The sequence below is a fragment of the Perissodus microlepis genome, chromosome 2 (genome assembly GCF_051167445.1).
Source record: "Perissodus microlepis isolate ML-2025 ecotype Zambia chromosome 2, ASM5116744v1, whole genome shotgun sequence".
Taxonomy (NCBI): domain Eukaryota; kingdom Metazoa; phylum Chordata; class Actinopteri; order Cichliformes; family Cichlidae; genus Perissodus; species Perissodus microlepis.
Window position 1 is genome coordinate 10,545,787 of NC_140462.1, and position 27,857 is coordinate 10,573,643.

Consider the following 27,857-nt stretch of genomic DNA (forward strand, 5'->3'; position numbering starts at 1 on the left):
CCAAAGAAATAAAACAAGAAGTGAATCAAAACCAAAGCTGACACACTGAACACAGGTGAACTTCACAGAAAGAAAACACAAAATGAATAAAGAAAACCAGCAATTTCAACAAATACAAATCAAAACTAGACAGACAGACAGACAGATAGATACATTCATTCTACATGGAACAACTTTATACAAGAAATTGTAAGTAATAACAGACTCTACAAGAATTAATCCAAGAACCAATTCAAAAAAATCACCCATAATAAAAAACTAAAATGATAAAATAACATATAAAGCAACAGATGAAACACAAGGAACAGAATAATGCCTAGGACTTCAAGAACCAAAACTTAAAACAGTTAAACATAATCCAAAGAAACATAATTAAATAACAGTCAAAAGCAGGGCCCAACCATTATGACTGAACCCTGCCTCAAGGGATGGTCAACAAGTCCAACACAGTTCATGCTGCCTTGGTTGGGTGGAGGGAGCAAAGACAGATAGAAACAAGACATTCAAACAAGAGGGGAGCAAAAGAGTAAGCGACATGAAGGCTGGGAGAGATCAGGGGATTTAGGAGACACTTTGGGTGGCTGACCTTGACGAGGAGCATGGTCAAAGGAATGTTCTGGGGGTCAGCTGCCAGTAAGTTTCCACACAGACAAATTTTAAAATGTTTGAGGAAAAAAAAGACGTTGCAGCAAATTCAAAGCAACAAATGTAACTCATTATGAAGTATTTTTATTAGTATTTTAATTGTAGAATTTAAAAAATTAACGTGGGAAAGAAGAAGCTGAGGTTATTTTGTCTCTGCCCTTGCTTTTGCTTCCTATATCACCTTTCCACATGTGTCTATTTTCAAGAATCTAAAACATGCTTTGAGTTAGTTCACTTTTTGTTTACTGCTTAATTCCATATGTGTGAAAATAAAGAAAAGCCTTTAAATGAGACTGTAAGTGTATACATATATGGCTTAATATTTCTGCATTCCTGTGTTTGTAAAATAAATTAAAAACAAAAAAAAATCTGCACACTGAAAAAAACGTGGGAAAGAAGAAGCTGATGTTATTTTGTCTCTGCTCTTGGTTTTACTTCCTTTATCACCTTTCCACATACAGTTTGTGAACACCGACTGATGTGTAGTATCAGTCATTTCTGTTATTTATGCTGCAAACTGTATGAACATACTCTGAACAGCAAGAAGACATGGAAGCTGTGCTTGGATTGATAGTGATGTTGCTGGGTTTGTCTCATGGTGAGCTGAAAACAGTCGAGGAATTGTTTTTCTTGTATTTCTTTTAAAATAAATTCAGGAACTGTTGAATACATCTGCAGTTTAGGACTGTTTTAATATAGAGCATGTTCATTTTCTTTCTTTTTAGTTAATTTCATTTAATTATTTTTTCTTTATTAACACTTATTTATAATAGGAAACTCTGACATCACTTCATGTGAACAGCACTTTCAGGAAACATAACAACTATGTTGGATTTTCTTAAGCTGAGACACGGCTATTGGACCCCATGTTTTTAGGGCTACAGTGCCAATTAAAATATTGTCATGCAGTTCATAATTTTATTTTATTTTATTTTATTTTTTAACAATTTTAATAGGACGTCACAATTTATCTTACACTACCTAATATGGAAACGTGAATTTCTTGGGAATTTAAGTTGTCAGTTTCAAAAACCTCTTCTAATATCATTAATGTAATGGTTCTCTCTCTTCCTCTCAGTTCTTCACACAGTAATTTACTTTTCTCCAAGGCTTGAACCCTAACTATGTTTCAGTCACAGACATGCCTGCATCAATAAATGTGTCTTCACAAAAATGCAGACAGGCAGCAGCCACAAAAACACCATTTCTGTTTTCAGTAAACATTTGTCAGTGCTGCCAGTCCATTGTAATAATTTTGCTTTTCGTTTCCTTTTTTGTGTGTTTGCAGGTGTGGAAACTCACTGTGATGGCAGACAGGATGGAGTTCAGTGTTATGGAGCTTTGGGAGGAACTGTGGACATCCAGCTGATGAACAGCACCTCAAAAATACCTCGATACCAACTGTTAAAGAATTCATTAAAAATACTAGATGTGAGAAAGAAAACGATTCTTTCTAATGTATTACAAAATAGGTCTCTCTTTTTTCCCAGTAATAGAACATTTAGGCTCAATTATCTGAGCAGGACAGACAGCGGTAATTATAGCCTTATAACATTTAATTCAGATGGAAAAGCATCAGACGAGCAGACTCTACACTTGTTTGTTCAAGGTAATGTTTTCCTTGTTTAGAAATACAGTAAAGCCATTAATAGATATGAAACAGAAAATTCAGATACATGTATTGTATGATTTATGCTTGTTCCCCATTAAAGACCAACAAGAATGACAGAGATTCTGATTTAAAATCTAAACTCATCTGTGTGTGTTTCTCTCAGCTCCTGTGTCCTCTGTCCTGCTGGTCTCTGAGTGTCTGTCCCAGGGAGGGATGAGGGTGTCCTGCTCCTCTGAGGGAGGGGACAGTCCTCAGTACAGCTGGACTCTGGATGGACGCACACTGACAGATGCTGAGATCCTTTCTGGAAATAATGAGAGTAACATCATCACTCTGAAACAGCACGCCTCAGGACATCTGGTCTGCTCAGTCAGGAACAACGTCAGTGATGCCTTCAAAGAACAGGAGATATCTCCCTGTGGTGAGTAAGAACACTGGGAATTTTTATTACCATTACCTGGACCCCAGTTGTCTGTGCCTTCTTTAACGCATCTTTACTTAACGACATTCAGTAGCCACAAAAGCACCAGTTATGTTCTAGATAAACATTTTCATATGATTCTTGTTGTCTGTCTCTCTAATTCATACACATATTTCACAATGGAATTTCATTTTAACTGGAACATTGAAGCCAATTTTTAAAGGTGTTGTAAAGAACAGAAAGTGTTCTGACTGTGTGTGTATGTGTGTGTGTGTGTGTTTAAAAAAATACATTTTCAGTGACTAACAAAGTAACAAAAATTAAAAAAAAGTTAAATGGCAGTTACAATACCATCTATGATTTTATTGATTTATTGTGGCACCATATGTCTACCCAAACAGTGAAATATTCAGAGGTCCATGCTACTCATGTGTGCAATAATAAAGGCATCTTCACAAAAACACAGACAAACAGTAGCTGAAATAACACCATTTCTGTGTCAGGTAAACATTTGTTAGTGCTGCCAGTCCATTCAAATAATTTTGCTTTTGTTTCCCTTTTTTGTGTCGTTGCAGGTGTGGAAACTTACTGTGATGGCAGACAGGATGGAGCTCAGTGTTATGGAGCTTTGGGAGGAAGTGTGGAGATAAAGCTGATGGACGGCACCGCAAAAATACCTCGATACCATTTCTTAAAGAATTCATTAAAAATACTAGATGTGAGAAAGAAAAAGATTCTTTCTAATATCATAGAACATAAATTTCTGTTTTTTCCCAGTAATGGAACACTTAGGCTCAATTATCTGAGCAGGACAGACAGCGGTAATTATAGCCTTAAAAGCTTTGATTCAGATGGAAAAGCATCAGACGAGCGGACTCTACAATTGTTTGTTCAAGGTAATGTTTTCCTTGTTGTGAAATGAAGCCATTAATAGATATGAATATAACTTTAATATTGTTGAAGTAATCCATATCTTTCCATACATGTATTTTATGGTTTATACATATTTTTCACTGAAGACTATAAAGAATGATTGATTTAATTCTGCAGTGTCGATTTGAAATCTAAACTCATCTGTGTGTTTTTCTCAGCTCCTGTGTCCTCTGTCCTGCTGGTCCCTGAGTGTCTGTCCCAGGGAGAGAGGAAGGTGTCCTGCTCCTCTGAGGGAGGGGACAGTCCTCAGTACAGCTGGACTCTGGATGGACGCACACTGACAGATGCTGAGATCCTTTCTGTAAATAATGAGACTAACATCATCACTCTGAAACAGCACGCCTCAGGACATCTGGTCTGCTCAGTCAGGAACAACGTCAGTAATGTTTTCATAGAACACAGGCTGTCTACCTGTGGTGAGTGAGAACCTTATGAATAAAAGTTAATAAGCACAAATTAAATTTTTATGGTCATTATGTCTTGAACTGTTTGTTTGTTGGATCATACTATGCTTCATTTTTTTTTTTTTTTTTTAACTGCAGCTCTGTCAGTGGGATACAGACATCAGGGTAGGTACATGAAAACAATGTGCACTGAACCAACAGCAGACCCAGCTCTGCCTAATATGTGATTTTGGTGTCTCTGAACAGATAAGTCCTTGCTTATATGTGGTTTGCGAGCAGTTGTGGTCATTCTCTTGCTAATTGGGATTTCCATCTACTTCACTTGGAAAAAAAAGAAACATGCCAAAGCTGAAGTCTCTGCTGTCCCACAAACAAGAGGAGATCCAGAGGACTCTCTTCTGATGGTTGAAATGAGTTCTGCAACTTACACCAACACCTAGTTTCACCTTTTACTTGCTGTTATTTGTCTTTGGTTCACAAGCATGAAAATAGCATTTAGAGAGAAATTCTTCTGCTCTTTTTATTCCCCACGAATTATGTTTCACAGACAGCTCATATTGAATTATGATTAGAAGCTCTGTGGTTTCTGGGTTTTACATTTTTTAAATACAAAATCTTTACAATTCTTAAACAATAAAGTCTTGAATTAAGTTTACTTCATGTGTCAGTTTTTTTAATTACATGTATTTCAGGATGTTGCACATCCCTGGGAACAATCACTTTGGATCCGAAATATAGTATTTAAGAAATATAGCTTTCTGAAAAAAAGTGCTCTTGTGGCACAACTTGACCCCGATGCAGGGTTAGTTGCGCCTTTGGAGAGAATACCTTGGGATAAATTGAGCCATTGATTATTAAAGTAAAACAGTATATTTTGATCTCAGAAACTGTAATGCTATATAAAAGCTAGACAAATTTAACACAAAACGACTTATCTGAGGTTTATTTAAAGTTATTTTACAATATCAAAGGCCAATTTTATACAAGCCACACAAGCACATCCAAAGCCAGTTTTCTTAAAAATGGCCAAGGGCCAAAGGAACTTGTTGAAGCTACCCACTGCTCCCTTCTGGATGTACCACCAAGTTTTTGTGGTGTGGGTAGTTGTTTTTTTATGCACATCTTCTCGAGGGATGACTCCGTCAAAATTTTCTTTAAAAGTGAAGATGGGCTTTCCATTCACAGACCTATTACTACTTCACCTTAAAAACTTTGCACCAGTGTCAGTCAGCACCATCAACCAATCCATGTAGTTGTAGGATTTGATTTTGCCTGCAAACTTCACTATGACAATCACAAATACTTTTCAATTTACATATGTCAAGCTATACGCTCTAAATAAGTACCCAACTTTACCTCGTTGTGAACTATCTGCATTTTGATAACTGATAATGAGCATTTCCTGGGGAAATAATTATTGTTCCCTATATACTTTTCCTTAAATGGACACTTAACCCAACCTGCCTCTGATATCCCTGCCAGCTGGATCAAATTGTCATTTCTTTGTGCATATTCAAATACCATGAACTTCTGCCAGCTCTCTCTCCATAAGACTTGATTGACAAGTCCAGATCTTTTATATCCTTTTATAGCCTTATTTCTCTTCCATCTATCTTTTTCTTCTCCACATATTGTTTTAATGTCATCGTGAATATGTTCATCTTCCTCGCCACCTGATGAATGGACTTCCCCTTCTCCACCTCATTCACTCTGTCCATGTCCTGTAAAGGAGTGGAAGCCCTGCCTGTCTTCCCTATTATAACTCCATGGCATGATGGTCTATTTCTATTTTGGGTTTGAAATTAAGAATGTCACTGTGAAAAACTGTAAACAAACACACAAAAACAATTAATGAAATAATATATTAAAACATTCATAAGTTGGGCACAAAGCAACTCAACCACACCGTTTTGAAAAAAAAAAAAAAAAGAAGCATCATCCGGCAGTTTTGAGCTAACATCATGTTAGGTGTATAGACTCGCAGTGTAGCTTAACAAAGCACTAAAACATCTGCGAAATGTTTTTAAACCTGTATGTAACTGATTAGACAAAACAATCAAAAAACCTTGATCTCAGAAATTTTACTTTAAAAGGCAAAAACAAGTTTTTGAACTTAAATATTCTTAATTCTCATGCAATGAGGTTCTCTTATTTGCAGGATTAGTAAAATGGCTGACTCTTTAAAAATGTGCAGTCACATGACTGATTTCTTCTATGGTTCCCTAGAAACAAGGGGTACAAATCACCCCCTTTCTCCTATTGTGGGAATAGCAGCATGACAATTTTCAGTATTTTTTTACACAATGTCGCCCTCTAGTGGGAAAGGTCTGGACTTTATCATTGCTCAGTTACACCTTTCTTGCTTTTATTGTATTTTGCTTCTTAGTGGTCACCAAAGGCTTTTGCATCAATAATGCTGGTAATCATGGCATCATTGGGCCTGTCGGAAAGTAGAATCATATTAGACAAACTTAAAATAAGTTTTTACTGGTTTGAAATTAAAGACTAAGCTAACAGAGATATTTTGCTTTTTTTTAACTAACATTTAACAAAATCTACACTATGAATCCTGCATTGTTAACCTCACTAAGAAAAGACACACAAAGATATTGCTTTAAAAAGTTTTTATATTGTTTGCAAAGATAAATACTGTAAGTGAGTACATGGCTATTATAAGTCACATCTCTTCACTTTGAAAAGACTACTCAGAATTACTATTTTAAACAACTAATGTGAAAATTGCTGCAATATTTGATTTCTTTGTTGTACATACTTAAACAGGAGTCTCAGCTACTTGTAAAAATAAAAACATGCAGATTGATTGGCATAACAACAGGTACAAATAAGTGCTACTTGTGTTACTCAAAAAGAAATCTCGCTCAAAACAGGTTCCATTCTCCTAAAAAAAAAAAAAAAAGCCACATATATACAATACACATAAGAAAAAAACATTAAGGCAAAAGCACAGTTCAAAGTATAGTAATACAAGTGTACATCAAAATATAAAATGTGTATTTTATATCTCGCCTTCTTTTATAAAGTAACTGACACCACACATTCAGAAACTGTTTCAGTCATAATAATGAGAGAACAACATACAGAGAGAAGTCAGTCACCTATAGAAATAACCATGTTCCTATGCACATGACAGGATATTTAAAATCTGGATTCAAACGTTAAAGTCAAATATGACCATTTAAAAACCTGACTGTCAAGCAACAGGGACACCTGGACACGAGTGTCAAGCACAGTGGTAAGGTTAAAATGGTGTTTGTTAGACAGAATTTGTAACCACTTCTTTCTTGGCAGTAAACTGGCGGCAGGGACGTTATCAAATATCAGTATCAGAAGAGGAGAAAGATCAGATTATGCAGGTTTGTATAAAAAGATTATATTAAACCAACATAATTTAGCAAATATATAATTTTACTAATGAAATAAATATGTTATTAATTAGGTTATCAGGACTGTGATGAAATGTTTTGTTAGCAGTTTTTTTTAAAACAGTACATTTTCACAGTAAAATACAGTTTTATTAAATCTCACCACAGACTTTTTTCCACATCATTTGCAAAAAGATGTGTTTTTGTTTAAACTGTTTTTTTTCAGCACATTAAAATCTGAAAGCTTTTAAACTAAACAAGTACACATATCTACACTGATCTCAAAGAGTGGCTGAGAACAGAAGAGGAAAAACAAATGAAGGCTTTCCGCATTAGTCCACCAGAACAATGTCATTAGGATTTTTTTCTCTCTTCTCTTCCAATATTATTATATACAATGCTTGCTTCACATTTATCCAGATTTATTAAGACACATGCATTTCTTACAGAAGAGGGGGCTGATCCCCAGATATAAATCTAAAGATTATTAATAATATTATTGTTGTTGTTGTTGTTGTTGTTGTTGCTGTTGTTGTTATTATTAAAGTAGGGACAAAGTAGCCCATGAAGGTGTCACAGGAAGCTAAAGTGTCTGAATAGAATTCAGTCATTAATTAATTTATTCATATTTATGTGCTGTTAGCTGAAACATTAACTGTGTTTCAGCGACAGACTTACATGAAGCAACAACCTTTTGGCATCTTGATGTCACCTCCTCCTTCGGTCTGCCGTCAGTGGTGCAGTCGGTGTAAAAGCTCCAACCACTTAAATCATGTCCTGTTGCTTGAAAACTTGATTTGGCCATACTCCACCTCCGCCTCTGCTCTTTGCTCAGCATCCTTCCTCTGACATTTCGTGATAATGACATGAGCATAGGTTACTTCCTGGTCATCTTCTTCAGCTGCAAATTAGTAGGAAGAGGTGGCACGAACTTAATGTTACAGTCAGTGTATTAGTACAGCAATGGTTTGACTTAAAGAAGAACTTTCACTCTCATGTCTGCTGCTGGAACAGTTGATTAGTTTTAGCACAAAGATTGAAGTCAGTGTGTGTGATTCTAACTGGTGCACTTTAAAACTAATTAAAAATGTTTCATTGGTGAACTCTAGGGTTGCCGTTTTTTGAGGTGTTTCCCCATGTTTTTAGTTGTTGTGTTAAAGCTAGCTGATTAGCCATACCAACAAATTTGACTGACATATGACAGCGGTATGATTAAACTCTTGGCAAGACAGCAAAAAGGTTTATTAATTTTTAAAAAAAAATAATTATATATGTTTAATTAATCAAAGTGGAGTGGGGAAATGGAAAGTTTGGTACCTCTTTGTTCTGTAGGTTTGGTTTTTTGCTTTATGATGTGTTCACAGGCACCTGCTACACCCACAACTAACAAAATGAGCAGTGCTGAGAGAACACCACCGATCAGTGGTAAATAGGCTGTTTGAAAAAAGGACAGAATAAGACAAAAACAAGTCAGCAAGTCTGAGTTTTTATGAAGACAAACAAAGAAATAATGAGAAACTGGCATTAGTCAGTCTACTGTAGCAAAGTTATTTTCACTTACTAATGTACCATGGGTTATCACTGCTGACAGTTTGATTGAAGGGTTTGATCTTAGTGGGGTTTTTATTTGACACTATGGCGGTCTCCTTAGACGTAGCAGTTTGTTTGGGGACTGTTGTTGGTTTAATACACAGGGTGTTATTGGCTTCATACACCCACTGTGATATCTGTGTCCCATTGGCTGAAGTGCAGTTAATGAAAATGAAGCCTGAGAGCAAAAAAACGTATAATTAATGAAAGACTGAGTGACCAAAATGATCATATTTGTGATTTTTACAATGTTCTCACTCACCACAGGGAGATATTCTCTCCTCTTTGGAGACATTACTGACGTTGTTCCTGACTGAGCAGACAAGACGTCCTGAGACGTGCTGTTTCAGAGTGATGTTGTTAGTCTCATTATTTCCAGAAAGGAGCTCAGCATCTGTCAGTGTGCGTCCATCCAGAGTCCAGCTGTACTGAGGACTGTCCCCTCCCTCAGAGGAGCAGGACACCCTCCTCTCTCCCTGGGACAGACACTCAGAGACCAGCAGGACAGAGGACACAGGAGCTGAGAGAAACACACACAGATGAGTTTAGATTTTAAATCAGAATCTCCCTAATTCTTTAGAGCCTCTAATAAAGAATAGGGAAAGCATAGAATACAGGGAAATGTAATGAGATATATTGTATAGATTATTGTATAGATTACCACAACAATATTTTATTTACATCTATTAATGGCTTAATTTCCCAACATTTACCTTCAATAAACAGCTGTAAAATCCACTCGCCTGATGATTTTCCATCTGAATGAAAGGTTTGAAGGCTATAATTACCACTGTCTGTCCTGTTCAGATTATTGATCCTAAATGTTCCATTACTGGGAAAATGAGCTCGCTCTCTTATGGTATTAGAAATAACCGTATTATTTCTCACATCTAATATTTTTAATGAACTCTTTAATAATTGGTATCTATTAATTTCTGAAGTGTTGTCCATCAGCTGGAAGTCTACACTTCCTCCCAAAGCTCCATAACACTGAGCTCCATCCCGTCTGCCATCACAGTAAGTTTCCACACCTGCAAAACAAAAATAAAGTTGTCATAGTTGTTAGTTTTGCTCAGTAGATGAACAGATGTCCACATGCCTGATGTAGTGGCCTGAGTTCTAGCCAGAGGGCTTTTGCTGTGTGCCCTGCTTTCTTGTCTCCTCTTTACTGAACACTATTTAACAAATGTAAGCAATGTTTCAGAGAGGATATCAGAAGTGGTAACAAAAGGAGATCAAAGCACAAAGTCATGGTTAATAGACCCGTACACCAGAACTATAAGACCAAGCAGACCAACCTGAGAATGCTTACAACTCAATGCTTCTGGATTTATGTGTGCTTGGTTTTATACAAGGCTAATATTGCACTAATGACATTTACAAGAACCCAGGAGGGACAATATTGTAGGCCAACTCAAAGGCAATCACAAAAGTCACCATCAAATGTGGAATATCCCACACTTGATGCACTGTCCACATCACAAAGATCAGAGTGGAGTGACCATCAGCCACGTCCTGTCCATCGATGACATTATACTGTATGCCAGGAGTGACTGAAACACTGACTCACTGATCCACCTCACCAGGATCTACAGTGAGGACACTAGGAAGTCATTCTTTATAAATATGGCAAAAAGGTTGTAAAGAGAGACTGATGGGGTGGAGTTGCCACAAGCAGTGTTGGGAAGGTTACTTTTAAAATGTATTCCATTACAGAATACAGAATACATGCCCCAAAATGTATTCTGTAACGTATTCCGTTACGTTACTCAATGACAGTAACGTATTCTGAATACTTTGGATTACTTAATATATTATCATGCTTTTTACAACAACGTGAATGTACTATTGCTGTGTGATTTATTACTATTACTGAAGGTCCGCGACTCCGAACTGTAGTAAAGGGACCTCTGACTAATACGGCGGGGTCCCTGTCGGCTCGTAGCCGAAAAATAGCTTTACTTTGTTGTGTGGGTCAACTTTTCTTGCGAGAGACAGAGAGAGGCGTTGAAAGACTGCTCCAACGGAACTTATTGTTTTCGGAGGAAAACACGAACACAGTGTACAGTCGAGTCTTAATAGCTTACTTACAACTGGGCTCGTCAGGCACTCTTCTTGGCTGAAGTGGTTATTATTATATTTACATGCTTCCAGCTCCCGTTTTTCCTCGATGACAACTCGTACCTTTCCACTCCCCTTTTTCTCCCTCCTCGCGCTCACAGACCCATAACGTGTATGGCAGTCCATTCTCCCTGCAACACGGACTACAGCACGGACTACACTGCCCATGATGCTACATTCTTTAGAGCTATGCTTGTAGCATTCTGCCTGTTAGCTTAGCACAACAACAACGAAAAGGCGCTCTCTCACCCAGGAAACACACAGTCGCAGAGAGAGAGAGCGTCGCCCTGTAACCATGGCAACCGTAACGCTGCCGCCTGGAACAACAGAACGTAGCTGTCAAACAAAACCCAAACAGTCCTGACCCGCGACAAAATGAAACAGGAAAGTACCGCAGTGTAATCCATTTATTTCAACAGAGTAACTGTATTCTGAATACCACCTTTTTAAACGGTAACTGTAACGGAATACAGTTACTCATATTTTGTATTTTAAATACGTAACGGCGGTACATGTATTCCGTTACTCCCCAACACTGGCCACAAGGCATGATAGTGGACATACAGGACACACAGAAGAAGTGCTTGGGTATCCAACAGGCTAACGAGAGCTACATGATAAAGACACACTAAAGTCAGCCGCAGTCGAATACCTCCAGAAAGTATGAGATGTGCTTAAAAAAATGTGAGCCATCAATATGTATGTCTTCTCGTCATCAGATACCAAGCTGGAATAATAAATTGGCCACAAGGGGAGACATGAAAACTCTTCACAATGGATGGAGGTTTCCACTCAAAGGTCTAAGGCTCTGTGAACAGATATGGAAGCTGCTGTTGAAATAAAAGTGGCTCCCTGAGGTGAGCTGCTCCAAAACAACTGAAGACAGACAGTGATAAGGACCAGGAAGTGGGACCATCATGTATTACTGACCTGCAGATATATCATCGAGAGATAGAGGGAAGGAAAAGAACAGGGCCTAAGCACTAGATTTTAGAGGAAGGAGTCACATCTAATAGGGCTCAGAGACAGAGCAGCATACAGTAACAGGGCTGGGACAGCGTACACTGACTTGCACAACCAACTACAAGAACATTTGTGCTGCATATGATCCCCAAATCCCGATAGGAGGCCCCACTGAAGGTGGTTGAGAACAACAGTGCTAACTAAGGTCATGTGGAACTTTGAGTTCCACACAGACAGACAGCCAACCATTAACCACTCAGACATAACCACTGATCTGCGGTTGTGATACATGAAGCAATCCTAAAATCCAGATAGGAGACGGCAACATCAGAATGAAGGAGCATGACAAAACTAAGAAGTAACTTTTTTTCAGACCTAATCCTGATTGTACTGAAATTAAGTATGAAATAAGTATTTTTGAAACCTCGCATGAAAAAAAAATTGGTTGCTCACCATGAGCTACTCCTAACATCAGCAACAGTCCAACTGCAGCTTCCATGTCAACTGTTCAGTCTATGTTGACTCAATCGGCAGCTTTCAAATCTTTTCTCTCAAATAAGCAAATCTGTGATGTTATTGATGTTAACAGACTGCAGTTAACAGACTGTTAGTGCTCAGCCTGAAAGGAGAAATCATGAAAACGTTGGCTTTAGGTTTTAGTGAAGTGGTAAATAACATCTCACATGCTGAGAGTAGGAAAATGAATTGACATTAGTTTTTCTTCCTCCTTTAACCTTCATGAAAAAGAGATTTCATATATGAGAGTAACAATTTAAATTCCTAAGAAATAAAAGTTCCAGACTTAAAATGAAATGATACATTTCAGAAATATGTTTAGATGAAAAAATAGACACAAAATTAATGATAGCACATGTTTCATTTCTAAAAAGAGTACAACATGAAAGTAGGACGCTTTCAAACAGATAGTTCGGCATGTTGAGCAACAATGGTTTGAACACTCTGAATGCACTGGTTATTGTTATATTTAAAAATGCTGATCACAGAAGAATTTATACAAATTACAGAATGTACTGTTAGAATTAAGTATTGCTTTAGTTGAATCTTAAATGGTGCCATGGGGTCATTTAACATTCATATCATTTAAAGTTTAATTGAACAAAACTTCAAAATCTCTGATTACTTTTGCAATAAATACTTATAAACACTAATCCAGATTCAAAACTACTGCTGAAGGATTTAAATCACAGTATTTCTTTTTTCATAAATGTGCACTCTAGTGGTAAATAATCATTAGCAAAAAGTATTGTAGCTAATATTTGACATTTATTAATATAAAAATAATTATTTTCCCCCATCTTAACTGTGGAATAACATTAAATTATACGGGCTGTGACAAAATGTGTATCTGATCCCTTTTTATACTTTAAAGAGGCCCAAAGTTTGAGATAATTTTACCAATTGAAATGATCAGTATTGTTTGTTTTACATTTTATTCATATTGTAGTTGTTATTTTAAAAACTAGTATATTATAAAAAACCAGTGCTCAAATACAATTTCGTACAAACAGGTGCCACTGGTCAGATGACTTTATTTGAAGTGATGATCTGATTCCACTTTCGCTAAAAGATAGACGAGTTAAAATTACAGTCATAACCTTTGTAATATAAAAATGTGTTATCTAAAATATTAAGCATTTGTTTGGAATAAAAACAAGATAATTTGACTGTAAATATACTTTTTAGATCCATGAACAAAGGTCAAGTGACACCAGGTCTGGGGATAAGTATGTATCAATAAAGTGCCGCATGAAATGAAAAAGCAGAACAGCTCATCCTCAGATACTCCCAGTGGCATCAACACAATGCAACCAACCTGTAAGCTGCAGAACTCACTGTAACACTAAAGACGACATCAAAATCTTTCAGTGGCTGTACTTATTACCACAGCAGCTGCATGCTTTGAATAAGTAAACACAGCTCACCATAAGAGACTCCTAATAGCATCACAAACAGTACAAACACAGCTTGCATGTTTTTTCTCTATTCAGCATCTGTCGACTCTGCAGGCAGCTCTTCTGCTTTACTGTGATGCAAACAGGCCCAACCTACACTGACCAGGTTTCCTGTTGGTGAGAAACCTTTAGATCAAAACATATAAATTTAAACCAAGCAGGATGTGGCTACTTCAGAATTTTTTTGTGTTAACTACTGACAGCAGTTGCCAATAAATTTCATTGCTTGTCAATACTGATCAGCTTCAGATAAGTATGTATGAACTCAGACCAGACAGGATGTGACCAAAATTTAACTGCAGAGAAAGAAAAGAGAAAAGTTTAATTTAAATTAAATTTAACAGCCCCAAACTAATCATGTAATTTTATTGTCCAACTAATAATGCTGTTTCATTGACAGTTGTAATATTTACAGCTAAATTACACTGACAACTAAAATATGTTTATTTGCACGCGGAAGCAAGTTTAACGGGGATGGCATAAAACAGAGTGTATAATAAAGCCAGACATGTTTAATTTAATACATCTTAATAACAGATTTCATCAAACCTTGAAACACATTCACAGACATTTATGATGCCTGTGTTACTCAGTGGTTTTGAAATGTTATCATAAATAGAGGTTAAGTGTTGTGTTTCACCATAAAAGAACAGATTGTCATTGTATGTAGAAGGAAATGAAACAAGAGAAACGGTCACCATACAAAACCAAAGGTACACATGCATCTTTTACCAAGAACAGCCAGTCCATTATTCTTCTTGTTATATTCTGCTCCTCTATATTTAAGTGTAGACTATGAACACAGGGCACAGCAGAGGTTTCGTTCTTATTATTGTTTTTATTAATAACAGCATCTTGTAAAATGTGATAGAGAGCGAGAGAGAGAAAGAGAGAGAGAGAGAGAAACTTCTGCTTTCATATTGTTCACTGAGTTGTTCCTCGTTTCTTTAGAACTTGTTTTTTAGGTTATTTTTAATTTCTTTTGTTTTAGTAGAGAGACAGCTGCTTGTTTGGCAGCCTAGACGTGTTTGGTGAAGTTCCCTCTTATGCATGCCAGTGTAAACATCAGGATATGAGTAAAAAGCACCATTGAAGCTGCAGTGTGACATCACATGGTAGCACTGCCCCTCTGTAGGTTGTTTCTCTAAGTGGCCTGCCTTTAACCCTATTGATTAGTCATTTTGTTGAGCTGCTATTTTTACTAGAGCAAGACAGTGACAGTGAATCTTGTTGTTTTTAAGCAATGCCTGGTAATAAAGTGTTTTAATTAAATGCCTTGTGGTGTTCTAAGTCCTGTCACCTAATTTTCTGTTTTCTTTGGTGCAGCTCCATATTATCTTCAGTTAGTTTGTTTAATAAACTTATTGAAATTGATTGGTCACGCCTCTGCCTCGTCAGTAACGAGCCTGAGTGCCTTTGTAACTGGTGAAACTTTGCACTAGTTAATGTCGTATTTCCTGGCGTGTAACTCCACCCCCAAGTGGCGTTGTCAGTACCATTTTGTTGCCTTTTCAGTTTCCTCCTCCTTCTTGCTGCCACATACTTATTTCTGATTATGTCCATCCAGGTCACTCCAATGAAAATCCTGACATATTCAGCTTTGCTACCTCAAGCTCTGACTCTTGCCTCCATCTCCAAACTATAAATCAAAGCAGGTCTCACTTGCATCTTGTAAACCGGTGGTATCTTGTATTCTTGTGTCACAAATCTTCCCTGACACTTGTCTCCACCCACTCCACCCTACCTGAACTCTCTTCTTCACCTCTGTTGTGTACTGTCCATTCAATCAGCTTGGTGATGTTACATTTTTCAGATGGTCCACTTTAAAAATTCACCTGAAGAAATAAGAGAATTCAGTAAAGATGCTTCTAATCTTTTATCACTTCTTTTGGATTTCTGTAAACAGATGAAATTGATCAAACATAATTTAGCAAATATTTAATGTTTTACCAGAAAAGGTAAATTTTGTAATAATGAGATTATTAAGAGTTCAAAAGTTAACTTCTGTGTTCATTATGTGATTTTACTCTAGTCTTGTCTCTCTTTTTGTTTCCCTTTGTTTCTGTGTGTCAAGTCTGTCGGTGTTGGCGCAAGTTGCAGAACTCATTTCAATCATCAGAACAGAGTCCTCTGGATCTCTTCTTGTTTGTGGGACAGCAGAGACGTCAGCTTTTTCATTTTTCTTTTTGTTCCAAGCGAAGTAGATAAAAATCCCAACTAACAAGAGAATGACCACAACTGCTCTCAAACCACACATAAGCAAGGACTTATCTGTTCAGAGACACAAAAATCACATGTTAGGCAGAGCTGTGAGTTTTCACTTACTTCTCATGGTATGAAAGAAGAAAGTGTGTGAAATGCACTTCACACACACACAGTTCTTTATAGCCAGATGACATGTTGATTTTGAGTTTTCGTTTGTTGTGACAGTCCACAGTCTGGACAGCTCCGGTCTCAGCTGTTCCCAGCTTCCCCTCCGCTCCTCTCCCGTCTCACTAAAAAGGGGAAGGAAAACTGTCATCAGACTAAACGGCATCAGTTGTGTTCTCACCTGCCTCTCCAGCACCGCCCCGTTGAGCTCACTGCACCACTCCTCCCCTGCAGCCGAGCCCGGGACCACACCTCCGCCACAAAGTTTACTGGAGTTAGTTTTCACTTACTATTGTGCCATGTGCCATCGCTGCAGGCAGTTTGATTAAAGGGTGTTATACTGTTTTTAACTGACACTTCTTCAGTCAGACAACACAGAGTGTTGTTGGCTTCATACAATCACCGTGATATCTGTGTCCCATTAATTAAAGTGCAGTTAATGAAAATGAAGCCTATTGGGGAACAGAAAATGAAAATTAAAGTTGTGATTAGTAGCTTATATGTCTAATGTTCTTACTCACCACAGGTAGATATCCTCTCCTCTTTGGAGACATTACTGACGTTGTTCCTGACTGAGCAGACCAGATGTCCTGAGACGTGCTGTTTCAGAGTGATGATGTTACTCTCATTATTTCCAGAAAGGAGCTCAGCATCTGTCAGTGTGCGTCCATCCAGAGTCCAGCTGTACTGAGGACTGTCCCCTCCCTCAGAGGAGCAGGACACCCTCCTCTCTCCCTGGGACAGACACTCCGAGACCAGCAGGACAGAGGACACAGGAGCTGAGAGAAACACACACAGATGAGCTTCGATTTTAAATCAGAATCTCTGTAAATCTTTATAGTCTATAATGAAGAATAAGTATAAAGAATAAAATACATATTTGTAAAAATTTGTATGTATGTAAAAAATATTTGTGAGTTAAATCATATAGATTTTCAAAACCATGTTAAATTTCTATCAAGTTCTTGAACTTATTCATAATAGTAAATTACCTCTCCAGTTCAGTCTAAAACAAACACTGTACATATTTGTTTGTTTTGGCGTCTTTTAACTTCAATTAAGATATCAAACTTTACTTACTGCCTAAGTAATGTCATTATTTCAAAACATGTTGCTGATATAAAATATGTTTGCATCAGTAAAGTGCTACATGAAAAAAAAACCCTGAACAGCTCACCATGAGACACTCCCAGTAGCATTATCATCAATCCAAACATAATTTCCATTTTTCCTGTGTTTAGACCTTCTTGATACTGTTGGCAGCTATCAAAATAATTAATTTAATAGCATGTAAACACATCCAACAGTCAACAATGGCTACTGATTGGTATTTTTTTTTTTGAAAAGTTGGACATGGACTGTACATGGAAAGATGAAAAAGGAAGTGAAACTAAAATATTCATCACTTAGCTGAAACAAAATGAACTTCACAGTTTCTTCTCTCAGAGTTCAATTTTTAATCATTTTTTCCTTAAAGTAACTACCACAGAAACACACTGCAACAACATCCTCTGTCAGAGCTGTATTAATAGCCACTTTATTCACCCACATTAGCAAACAGCAGGGCAATGGACATGTGCTTGTGCTTCTTTATTTTCTCATTCATTGGTTGTGAGTCCAGAGCAGACACCAGTGTTTTTGTCACATGTACCTTAGTTCTGTTATCCACCACATCTGCCTGTCCGTGTGTTCCCGGACATAAAAATAATGCTTACAATACTTAAATATGTGATGGGAAAGAAAATAAAATAAAATAATGTGATTGTTTTCTATTTGTTGTTGTCAAAGTTAGACAACTTCTCTCTGAAAACTTTAGATACAATTAGGCTCCAAAGTGGAGTACAGGTACCTCGGCTGACACAGAGGCTGTACAAAAGAAGAGAAGGAGCAGGCTCTATTGTCTAAGAAAGTTAGCATTCTTCAGTGTATGCAGCAAAATGTGGTAGATTTTCTTCCACTCAGTTGTCGTGATCTCAGTGTACTTTGCTTTAGTCTACTAGGGGAGCAACATCAGAGCTGTTCACACCAATAGACTGAATAAACTGATTAGGAAGGCTGGTGTTAACAATTGAAAAGGGTTGAAAACCGCAGGGACTGCAGTAGTTCATATAGCAAATAAGCTAAAAAGTGAACACCCTGGTCACTTTTTCTGTTTTTATTTTATTTTTTCAGTGTATATTTAATGATTATTTCTATGTACTCTGTTACTGTCCCATAGCCTTATTCAAAGATGACACTAGGTGTCACACAGTGATCAGGAGGACTGCAAGCATGTAATTCATATAACAACCAGATTCTTACTCTGGATGGCATTACCTTGACCTTCAGTAACACTGTGAGGAACCTTGGAGTCATTTTTCACCAGGATATGTCCTTCAACGCACATATTAAACAAATATGTAAGACTGCTTTCTTCCATTTGGCAACATCTCTAAAATTAAAAGCATCTTGTCCCAGAGTGATGCAGAAAAACAAATTTGTGCATTTATTACTTCTAGGCTGGACTACTTTAATTCATTATTATCAGGATGTCTTAAAAACTCCCTGAAAAGCCTTCAGTTAATCCAAAATGCTGCAGCAAGAGTACTGACAGGGACTAGAAAGGGAGAGCATATTTCTCCTGCATTGGCTTCCTGTTAAATCCAGAATTGAATTCAAAATCCTGCTCCTCACATACAAGGTCTTGAATAATCAGGCCCCATCTTATCTTAATGACCTTGTAGTACCATATCACCCTATTAGAGCACTTCGCTCTTGCACTGCAGGCCTACTTGTTGTTCCTAGAGTATTTAAAAGTAGAATGGGAGGCAGAGCCTTCAGTTTTCAGGCCCCTCTTCTGTGGAACCAGCTTCCAGTTTGGATTCGGGAGACAGACACTATCTCTACTTTTAAGATTAGGCTTCAAACTTTCCTTGTTGCTAAAGCATATAGTTAGGGCTGGACCAGGTCACGGAATTCTCCCTTAGATATCCTGCAATAGGTGTAGGCTGATGGCGGATTCCCATGATGCATTGAGTATTTCTTCAGTCACCTTTCTCACTCACTATGTGTTAATAGACCTCTCTGCATTGAGTCATACTTTTAAAACAGGACCTTGATCACTATTTATAATTTCTAATGAAGAATAGGGAAAACAGAAAATACATATATCTAACATTTCCTGACACATATTATATGGTTTTGCAAAACAATGTTTTGTTTTGTTTTGTTTTGTTTTTTTGACTATTTATGGCTGACTTCCAAATTGGGGGGGGGGGTATGTATCTTGGGAGTGACAACCTCTGCTGTGCCCTGTGTTCAAGTGGGAGAATTAGTCACTCAGATGAGGCCACTGATAATAGTAGACAGAGAGACAGCCTCTGTGAACATCTGCTGATGGCGTTGTGCTTTTTCGTCATGAGATGGTAGTTACCAAAAATGAAAATAAAATGAAAAAATTTGATATCAGAAATTTGTTTCCATGCTACTGTGATACCTTGTGATAGCTGTGATAGTTAACAGCTGAATAGAATAGAATAGAATAGAATTCAACTTTATTGTCATTGCACATGCACAGGTACAGGGCAACGAAATGCAGTTTGCATCCATCCAGAAGTGCTTTAGTGATATAGATATATTACAATATATATTAGCAATAATATAGATATGTAAGTATATTACAGAAATGGGTCTATTATGGTATGTTATTATGTACACGGTATGAAGTATGTTGTGAATATAACTATAACTATAGGTATGTACAGGCTGTAGTGAGTACAAGCTATGTACAGGCTATGAACAGGATATAAATATGAAAAACTATACAGAATATGAAATAAATAACTTTACAGAAATCTGAGATATACAGTTATACAGAAATGGGAACTATGCAAGTTGTAAACAGTTGTAGGGTTAAAAATTAGCTGGTAGCTCATGTTAGTGCTGACTAGGTTATATTACATTAGTTGACCATAATGCTTAGTATTGTCATTGCTTTATCATGACTAGATCGCACAAATCATAGAAAAAGAACTAGAATATTATTAAAAACGTCTTTCTTCCTTTATGTTTTTGCATTTGCGGGGGATGCTGTGATGTCTGCCTTTTGCAACAGGGGGTGCTACAGCACCTGCAGCAATGTGAAGTAGACTAAACTTTTGACACTGGTCTAAAACTCATGCTTTTACGCTTTTCCTTCTCTGAAGCAAAACCTGAATTTATCATTACCATTATTATTTTTTAAAAATGTGCACTTTTTTAAACTAGACGTTTTACTGAATACTAAATATCTTTAAGCTACAACATCCAGTGAATCAGGAAGGGAAACTTCATGCACCCTCTTTTTGATGACAAGGCTGAAATGTATGCTTACTTTCCAGTGGGGAGTATTTTTGTATTCATGTGTGTGTGGGTGTGTGTGTGTGTGTGTGGGTTTGTGAGTGTGTGTTTGGGAGTTTCCCACTAAGTTAATAGAAACAGAAGTAGGTCACATGGTGATGTTGGCCATGTCAAAAGCAGTTGTCACTTTTTCACCCCCCCTCCCTTCAGATTGTTTTAAGTAAGCAAATACAATGCTTCACATTAATACATGTTTAAAACCTGTGAAGAATTCCGAGTCCCCACCATAACAAACAGGAGAGGGCTGATCCACTGCATCATGCCCTAAAAGAAGACAGGACAAGACCTTGAGGAGGAGTGTGTATGAGGGGATTACTAGTTAGATGATATTCTTTTGTTGGTTGAAGATAGGAACAGTGGCCCTACAGTGTCTCTTTTTCATTAGTAGTGTAAGTTGTATTAGTGGTAGTGACACAGCAGGCCATGATGCTGTCACATGAAGCTAAACAGGTAAATAAAACTGAATTAATTTAATTGACTTTTTTCCAGTTATAATATTTAGCTGTTCTTTAGTGTTGTTAGCTGAACCCTAAATGTGTTTCAGACACAGACTTGCATAAAGCACCTTTGCATAGCATGGACTAAGACAGATGGGTGCAACCAAATGCTTTTTTCTGTTTTTGGTTAACATTTACAAATTGTGGTCAGAGTCCTTCTGGTTGGGACTGAAAACTCAAAATAGTGATGTTTGCAGGTGAGGAAACCTTTTGTGAAGGCAGGGTGCACTATAAAGCTTTGGGGTGATCTGTGGCAATTTAAGTAATTTATTTAGATAGCATATTTAGATTCTAGCTGTTAAAGGATCAATCAAAAGTACTCACTGGAAAAAAGAATAAGGTTCTACTTTATAACATAGAAACGGGTTTCTGGTCCCACTAATGCAATGATTAGGATCAATAACCTGAGAAGGACAGCTAGTGGTGAATATATCACTAAAAGCTTTTGTTCAAGTGGACACATATCAGGCAAGCGGACTCCACACCCTAATACCCACTGCCATGTGTCAACTGCTATAAACCACCATCTTAATAGATCTTAATAGGTCTTTAAATGTCCCACAAGTTTTTCACACAGGGCTATGTAGGTTTGGATTTTTTCCCCCTATTTTCTGTTTATTTGTGTTATCATTGTCTTTTATTTAAATTTGTTTGATGATCTGATCTTTGCTGTTCCTAGGACTGTGCTCTTCTGGACACAGATCTCGGATGTTGTTCATGGAATCTCTGAGCCGCTTGCCCATTTTGGGAGTCACAGCCTCAAGTGTTTTGATTACCACTGGGACCACTGCTGGCCTAACCTTCCAAATCTTCTCTAGCTCCCCTCTCACCCCTAGGTATTTCTTAAGCTTCCTGTGTTCCTTCTTCCAGATGTTGCTATCACTTTGTATAGCCACATCTGTCACTACAGTCTTTCTCTTCTGCTTGTCCACCACCACTATGCACTCACTCTCGGGGGCATATCCCATTTATATTCTACAAGTACACTGTTATAGTGTATCTGTGCAAAAGCAAAAATATATGAAAAGCTACAGTTTTTTTCACATAACAAGTGTGGTACAAAAGACGCTTTATTTACAGTCATAAATAAACGTTAAAATGCTTTCTCTTTATCATGTTTCCATTTACATGTTGGTTGAACCTTTACCAAGTGAAGAACTAGTCAAAGGCTTCCATAGAGTACAGATGCAGAAAACACTCAGTGTTTGTAATTAAATCAAGAGGTCATGTAACAATAGTTGTGTTAATCACCTGATATATTACAAAAGTGACAGTTAGTTAGTCCAATACATTAACACTTATAAGCTATGGTTTGTATTTTATACGGGGAATTTACATTAAATGAAGGACCTTTAGGCATCTTAACATCAGCTCCTCACTCCAGCTACTTTCAGTGGAGCTGTCTGTCCAAAAGCACTGAGCACTTCTTCACCTGACTCTATGGACGTTAGCATACACGCAATCAGTTCCTGTTGGTTCAGGCCTCCGAGGTCGCTTTGCAGACTTGACTTGGCCGTACTCCACAGCCGCTTTTTTCTCAGCGTGGTTTGCCTGCCTTTTGACAAACTTGACATCAGCAAAGACTTCCTGGTCATCTTCTTCCTCTGCAAAGTAGCAAGAAGGGATGGTTCAAATATAGTATTAAAATAAGTGAATGGTTAAAGGAATACAAAGACAGTAGATAACATAAAATGAGTCACACAAAACATGACTTTTAAAATGGGTTCTTTAGCGAGCTTTAGAGTTTATAGTTTGTGGATTTTGCTTCGTTTAGACAGAGCTGTTTTACAGGTTTTTGTGTTAATTGTAGCAGGATAGCAGTATCTGCATATTTAACTGATATATGACAGAGTTATCAATAAACTCTTGACAAGAAATCAAAAATGTATTTAAAAAGCTTACTATTCTGTATATCCTAAAAAACAAAAAAGCAATCTGAGCAAAATAAGTGATGAAATAAAGTGTACCCTTTTTTGTAGGTTTGCTGTTTTGCTTTTTCCTCCAAGCACATATGACTGCTACACCAACAACCAAGAAAATTACCAGCGCTGAGAGAACACTACCGATCAGTGGCAAATTTCCTGTTTCAAAAATAAAAGGCACAAACAGATAGCAGGTTGAATCAGAAAACATGTTGGTTTCTTATCAAGACAGAGAATGAGCAAAGGAGAAAATTACATCAATGGATCTGAAGTTACTTTTTACTTACTAATGTACCATGGCTCATCACTGATGGTAGTTCCATAATCCGTACCCACAGAAGTCTGTTTTGGTGGAGTACACAGGGTGTTATTAGCTTTATACACCCACCGTGATATCTGTGTCCCATTGACTGAAGTACAGTTAATGAAAATAAAGCCTATGAGCAAAAAAACACATAATTCGTTAAAGATGTGCAAAGTTACCGTATTAAATAATGAATTAGTAATTATCATATATATATCAGATTATTTATATTCTCACTCACCACAGGTAGATATTCTCTCCTCTTTGGAGACATTACTGACATTATTACTGACTGAGCAGACCAGATGTCCTGAGACGTGCTGTTTCAGAGTGATGATGTTACTCTCATGATTTCCAGAAAGGAGCTCAGTATCTGTCAGTGTGCGTCCATCCAGAGTCCAGCTGTACTGAGGACTGTCCCCTCCCTCAGAGGAGCAGGACACCCTCATCTCTCCCTGGGACAGACACTCAGAGAGCAGCACCACAGAGGACACAGGAGCTGAGAGAAACACACACACAGATCAGTTTTTTAAAATGGTATTTGGTCATTCTTTATAGTCTCTAATGAAAAACAGGGAACGCACAAAACACATGTATCTGAAATTTTGTGAGATGTATTATATGGATTACCAAAAATCTATTAATGGCTTAATTTGCCAACATTTACCTTGAATGAACAACTGTAAAGTCCACCCGCCTGATGATCTTCCATCTGAGTCAAAGGTTTGAAGGGTATATTTACCACTGTCTGTGCTGCTCAGGTTATTGATCCTAAATGTTCCTCTACTGGGAAAAAGAGCTCCCACTCTTATGGTATTAGAAATAACCTTATTATTTCTCACATCTAATATTTTTGATGCATTTTTTAACAAATGGTATCTATTAATTTCTGAAGTGTTGTCCATCAGCTGGATTTTCACAGTTCCTCCCAAAGGTCCATAACACTGAGCTCCGTCCCGTCTGCCATCACAGTGAGTTTCCACACCTGCAAACAAAAAAGGAAACACAGTTTGTTTGTTTGTTTGTTTGTTTGTTTTTAAGTTACAAATTTGAGTTTGGCAAAATCTGCAAATGTCTACCTAAACCAAAAATGACGGTTTTGTGCCCGCTGTCTGTCACAGATGAACATTATACAGGTCTGTGAATCACAATTAAGGTTCAGCTAGCAGCACTATTTTCCCTGTGCTGATGAACAGTTACAAACTAAAACTAGAAAATTACAAATTCATATTATACAATTATACATTATACTTTATTAGATATAAAGCAGAGTTCAGCTTCTACACCTTTTTTCAACAGATAGCTCTCCTTCTTCTGCTCTTTTCAGATTCCACTACACGGCATTCACACTGCATTTTCGCAGGAAATGCAACTTTTTCTAGTTGAATATGATTTAGCTGCTGTAGCTTTAGGGTTTTGTTGATGAAACATGTTGCCTTATTGTTATACCATCATAGTCTTATTTCATTTTTATTGCTATAGATAGCCGGAGCTTTTTTTTTTTCTTTTTCTTTTTTTTTGCCTGTCCTGTCTGGCAGTGTAGCAATCAGAACTGATGTTAAAAGGACAAAAGAAAATGCCCAACACATTTATTTTTCCAAGTGTATCATTACAGCTTTTGCTATACTGGTACACTTGTCATATTTTATTAGGATTTTGGGGGGTTACTACAATCAGATTGGACAAGACTGGGACAGGAAAGAAGAAAGAAAGAGAAGTTGGCGATAAAGTTAACAGAAGAAGAGAAAGAGAAAAATAGAGAAGAAGAGGGCTAGAGAGAGAGGGAGACAGAGAGATAAAAACACTGAAAATCTGCTTCACCACCTGCTGAAAAAAAACAAGCATAAAGGAGGGAACCCACAGCAACAACCAACATTATCATAAGTAGCAGTAAATAATAAATATTACTGAGCAGCACACAGTATTAATGATACATGACATGTTTAGAGGCAGCAGCCGACCAAGAAAATTGTGCATTTCTGAGTACCTGTTTGGACACCTGTGTACCCTGTGCTTTTCTACAAAAATGGAAATATGCCACCTGTGAAATATGATAATTTTGACATTTTTGTCTTTAAACCACATTAAAATGGATTCAAGTTTTTCACTGAAGAGAGGAACGTGGAAAAGGACAGATCTTTCAACCTAATTTATTTATTTTTCACACATTTAATGAAATGACCTGTTATAGCTGACTCAGTTGAAGGTAAAGACTTATGGATGTTTAAAAGACTGATAGCTAATCTGGAAGATGTGGCCCAACATAAGGCCATTCTTATTTAAGAGCATAAATGGAATGATACAGAAAGCCTCCACAAAGCCAGCAAACTTATTTGGCATGTGGGATGCCCTGACACTTATGTGAACATGAAAAAGTATGCTTTTGTAGTTCTGCATATCTTTAGTGCTCTGAACAGGAGAAGCTCTCCAGTGAAGTTCAGAAACAGAAATTACACTAAAAAAGGGAGAACAGTATGATTAAATGTGTTTTTTTTAATTAACTTATGATGAGAGCTGAAGGAGCTTACTACTGTGAAAAAGAAAAAGTAAATTGTGTAATAGGAGGACAAATGACTTTTCCCCCCACTGAATATGGCATTAAAATAAAAATGAGAAACTAATTTAGGTCCAATATAACCCCCAGATCAAACTAAATAGAATACCTTCATCATGTCACAAGATGTGTCTTCCACAGTAGTATATAGCACATGTAAATAAAGGAAAGTTTCTTCATGCTCTGCAACCACTGCACAGACGTGTTTGCATACAGTAGATGCACCTATCAGTTGTACTTGGTAAGAATTCATCTATGATAAATTAAAACATTTAAGAAAAGAAAAAACATTTAGTACCTGAAAATAAAACCTAAGAAAACAGTTCTCTGGAGCAGTCAGAACAGACCCCTTGTTGAAGTGGGTGGGCCCAGGACACTAAGGCTTGTAATTAAGTGCAGTTTAGTTCATCTTGAAGCAGATGTGTCGTAGTAAGTTTAGAGTACTTGAAGTTCATACAATAGAGCTTCACTCCCTACATCTGATTTCACCAAATAAACCAAAAAACTGTCACAATCAAAACTTCATATTAAATGCACACCTGTGTCAATATAACCTCTAATATTACAAAACAAATATTTCTTCAAAAGTAAATATGCTTAATGTAGCTTGTTGATCATACTCATACCTCAGTAATATAGTTTCCATATAGGTATAGCCTATATGGCCTGTTAATGAAGGTATAGCCTTCATTAACAGGCCACTCAAATGAGTATGTTTTGTCACAAATATCAATAGTATTGATACCAGCACTGTTATTGGTATTGGATCGATACTAGTACGACAGGATCTATAGTTTGTGTTCAACATATGTTGAACAAAATATCTTAAGCTAAATATAGCTTTTTCTTCTCTCTCTCCTTTTTAATCATGGCTGGAAACATATTATCGATTATGAAATTAATAAGTAGAGATGACATGACAAAAATAAGTTACTCACCATGAGAGACTCTAAGCAACACCAGCAACAGTCCAACTGCAGCTTCCATGTCTGTTCAGCCTGTGTTGATCAAGTCAGCAGCTTTTGCATCAAAAACAAAGGTGGGTGTGGTGCTCTGAACGGACTCCAATGTGTTAGTAAGCAGCCTCAGAGGCGAGTGAAGGTTTTGAGGCGTCCGGTTTTGAAGTTGTACTTGTATATTCATGCACTGAGGGGATAAAAGGAAGTGGTGTCGGTTTTCCTTCCTCTTTTAGCTTTCAAGAAAAAAGATTCATGTGAGATGGATTGCGAGGAAGGGAGGGGAAGCATTTATTATTTATTACTAAGTGATGTTTTGAGCATGCCTAAAATATAAATTGGCCCATAAAAAAATAATCTATTCATCTATAAACACTGTAAAAAACAAACAAACAGGTCAACCAGCACATTTTGTGTTTACACACACTGTGTAGTATAGCAGTTAATTCCATGTTTAAAATCTAAGATTACTGAATAAAATATACAGTTCTAAAATGTATTCTTGAAATTAAATAATGGTTCATTCATTCATCTTTAAAGCTGAACAAGGGGTCATTTCAGATTTTATAATCCACCAAAATACGTCACCCATATACTGTAACAACTGCAATGAAGTTGGATTTCAGTTTTTATGATTTCATTTTAAAACCTGAACGCTGAAGGAATAACACGACAACTGTTCTTTCATTTAATGGCACTCTCTCCTGGAACAGAATAATAATACTGCTTCAAACTTTTCATTGCCTAGTTACACCTTTGTTTCCATGAACACTGACAACAATTAGTTATGTGAGATTCTTTTTTCTTTCTTTTGTCCATGCCCTCTGTCCAT

At 37.1% G+C, this 27,857-nt stretch overlaps 3 protein-coding genes across 6 annotated transcripts; 1 reads left to right on the forward strand and 2 right to left on the reverse strand.

The window, feature by feature from the left end:
• The first annotated feature begins 465 nt into the window (after nt 1-465).
• Nucleotides 466-4,670, forward strand: LOC146392314 (peroxidasin homolog). 4 transcript variants are annotated; one of them, XM_084945141.1, is made up of 7 exons: nt 466-633; nt 1,934-2,254; nt 2,421-2,678; nt 3,254-3,574; nt 3,770-4,027; nt 4,154-4,180; nt 4,262-4,670. In XM_084945141.1, exons 1-7 carry the CDS (start codon nt 600-602, stop codon nt 4,453-4,455), a joined length of 1,413 nt encoding a protein of 470 aa, XP_084801267.1. In that variant the 5' UTR covers nt 466-599; the 3' UTR covers nt 4,456-4,670. The 4 variants fall into 4 exon arrangements, with proteins under 4 accessions (XP_084801267.1, XP_084801268.1, XP_084801266.1 ...); XM_084945140.1 differs by lacking the exon at nt 466-633 and adding an exon at nt 1,026-1,243; XM_084945143.1 differs by lacking the exon at nt 466-633 and having other exon boundaries at nt 1,993-2,076.
• A 1,986-nt stretch (nt 4,671-6,656) lies between these two features.
• LOC146392315 (uncharacterized) lies at nt 6,657-11,634 on the reverse strand. The gene is made up of 6 exons (XM_084945269.1): nt 11,080-11,634; nt 9,702-10,019; nt 9,251-9,508; nt 8,960-9,166; nt 8,716-8,832; nt 6,657-8,299 (listed from the first exon to the last, which is right to left on the reverse strand). The coding sequence occupies exons 2-6, from the start codon at nt 9,937-9,939 to the stop codon at nt 8,169-8,171; spliced, it is 951 nt and encodes a 316-aa protein (XP_084801395.1). The 5' UTR covers nt 9,940-10,019; nt 11,080-11,634; the 3' UTR covers nt 6,657-8,168.
• A 10,717-nt stretch (nt 11,635-22,351) lies between these two features.
• Nucleotides 22,352-27,185, reverse strand: LOC146392316 (uncharacterized). The gene is made up of 6 exons (XM_084945248.1): nt 27,008-27,185; nt 24,183-24,500; nt 23,757-24,014; nt 23,499-23,648; nt 23,257-23,370; nt 22,352-22,893 (listed from the first exon to the last, which is right to left on the reverse strand). The coding sequence occupies exons 1-6, from the start codon at nt 27,054-27,056 to the stop codon at nt 22,718-22,720; spliced, it is 1,065 nt and encodes a 354-aa protein (XP_084801374.1). The 5' UTR covers nt 27,057-27,185; the 3' UTR covers nt 22,352-22,717.
• Nucleotides 27,186-27,857: the final 672 nt, after the last annotated feature.

Excerpts from the sequence above, each read along its gene's own strand:
- LOC146392314 (XM_084945140.1), top strand. The coding sequence starts at position 1,195 with ATGGAAGCTGTGCTTGGATTGATAGTGATGTTGCTGGGTTTGTCTCAT. Across the intron at positions 2,255-2,420 it reads TCTACACTTGTTTGTTCAAG|CTCCTGTGTCCTCTGTCCTG; the intron begins GTAATGTTTTCC and ends TGTTTCTCTCAG. Across the intron at positions 3,575-3,769 it reads TCTACAATTGTTTGTTCAAG|CTCCTGTGTCCTCTGTCCTG; the intron begins GTAATGTTTTCC and ends TGTTTTTCTCAG.
- LOC146392316 (XM_084945248.1), bottom strand. The coding sequence starts at position 27,056 with ATGGAAGCTGCAGTTGGACTGTTGCTGGTGTTGCTTAGAGTCTCTCAT. Across the intron at positions 24,501-27,007 it reads GTTGCTTAGAGTCTCTCATG|GTGTGGAAACTCACTGTGAT; the intron begins GTGAGTAACTTA and ends TTTTGTTTGCAG. Across the intron at positions 23,371-23,498 it reads TGATGAGCCATGGTACATTA|GAAATTTGCCACTGATCGGT; the intron begins GTAAGTAAAAAG and ends TTTTTGAAACAG.
- LOC146392315 (XM_084945269.1), bottom strand. The coding sequence starts at position 9,939 with ATGGACAACACTTCAGAAATTAATAGATACCAATTATTAAAGAGTTCA. Across the intron at positions 9,509-9,701 it reads TTTACAGCTGTTTATTGAAG|CTCCTGTGTCCTCTGTCCTG; the intron begins GTAAATGTTGGG and ends TGTTTCTCTCAG. Across the intron at positions 8,300-8,715 it reads CAAACCTACAGAACAAAGAG|CTGAAGAAGATGACCAGGAA; the intron begins GTACCAAACTTT and ends ACTAATTTGCAG.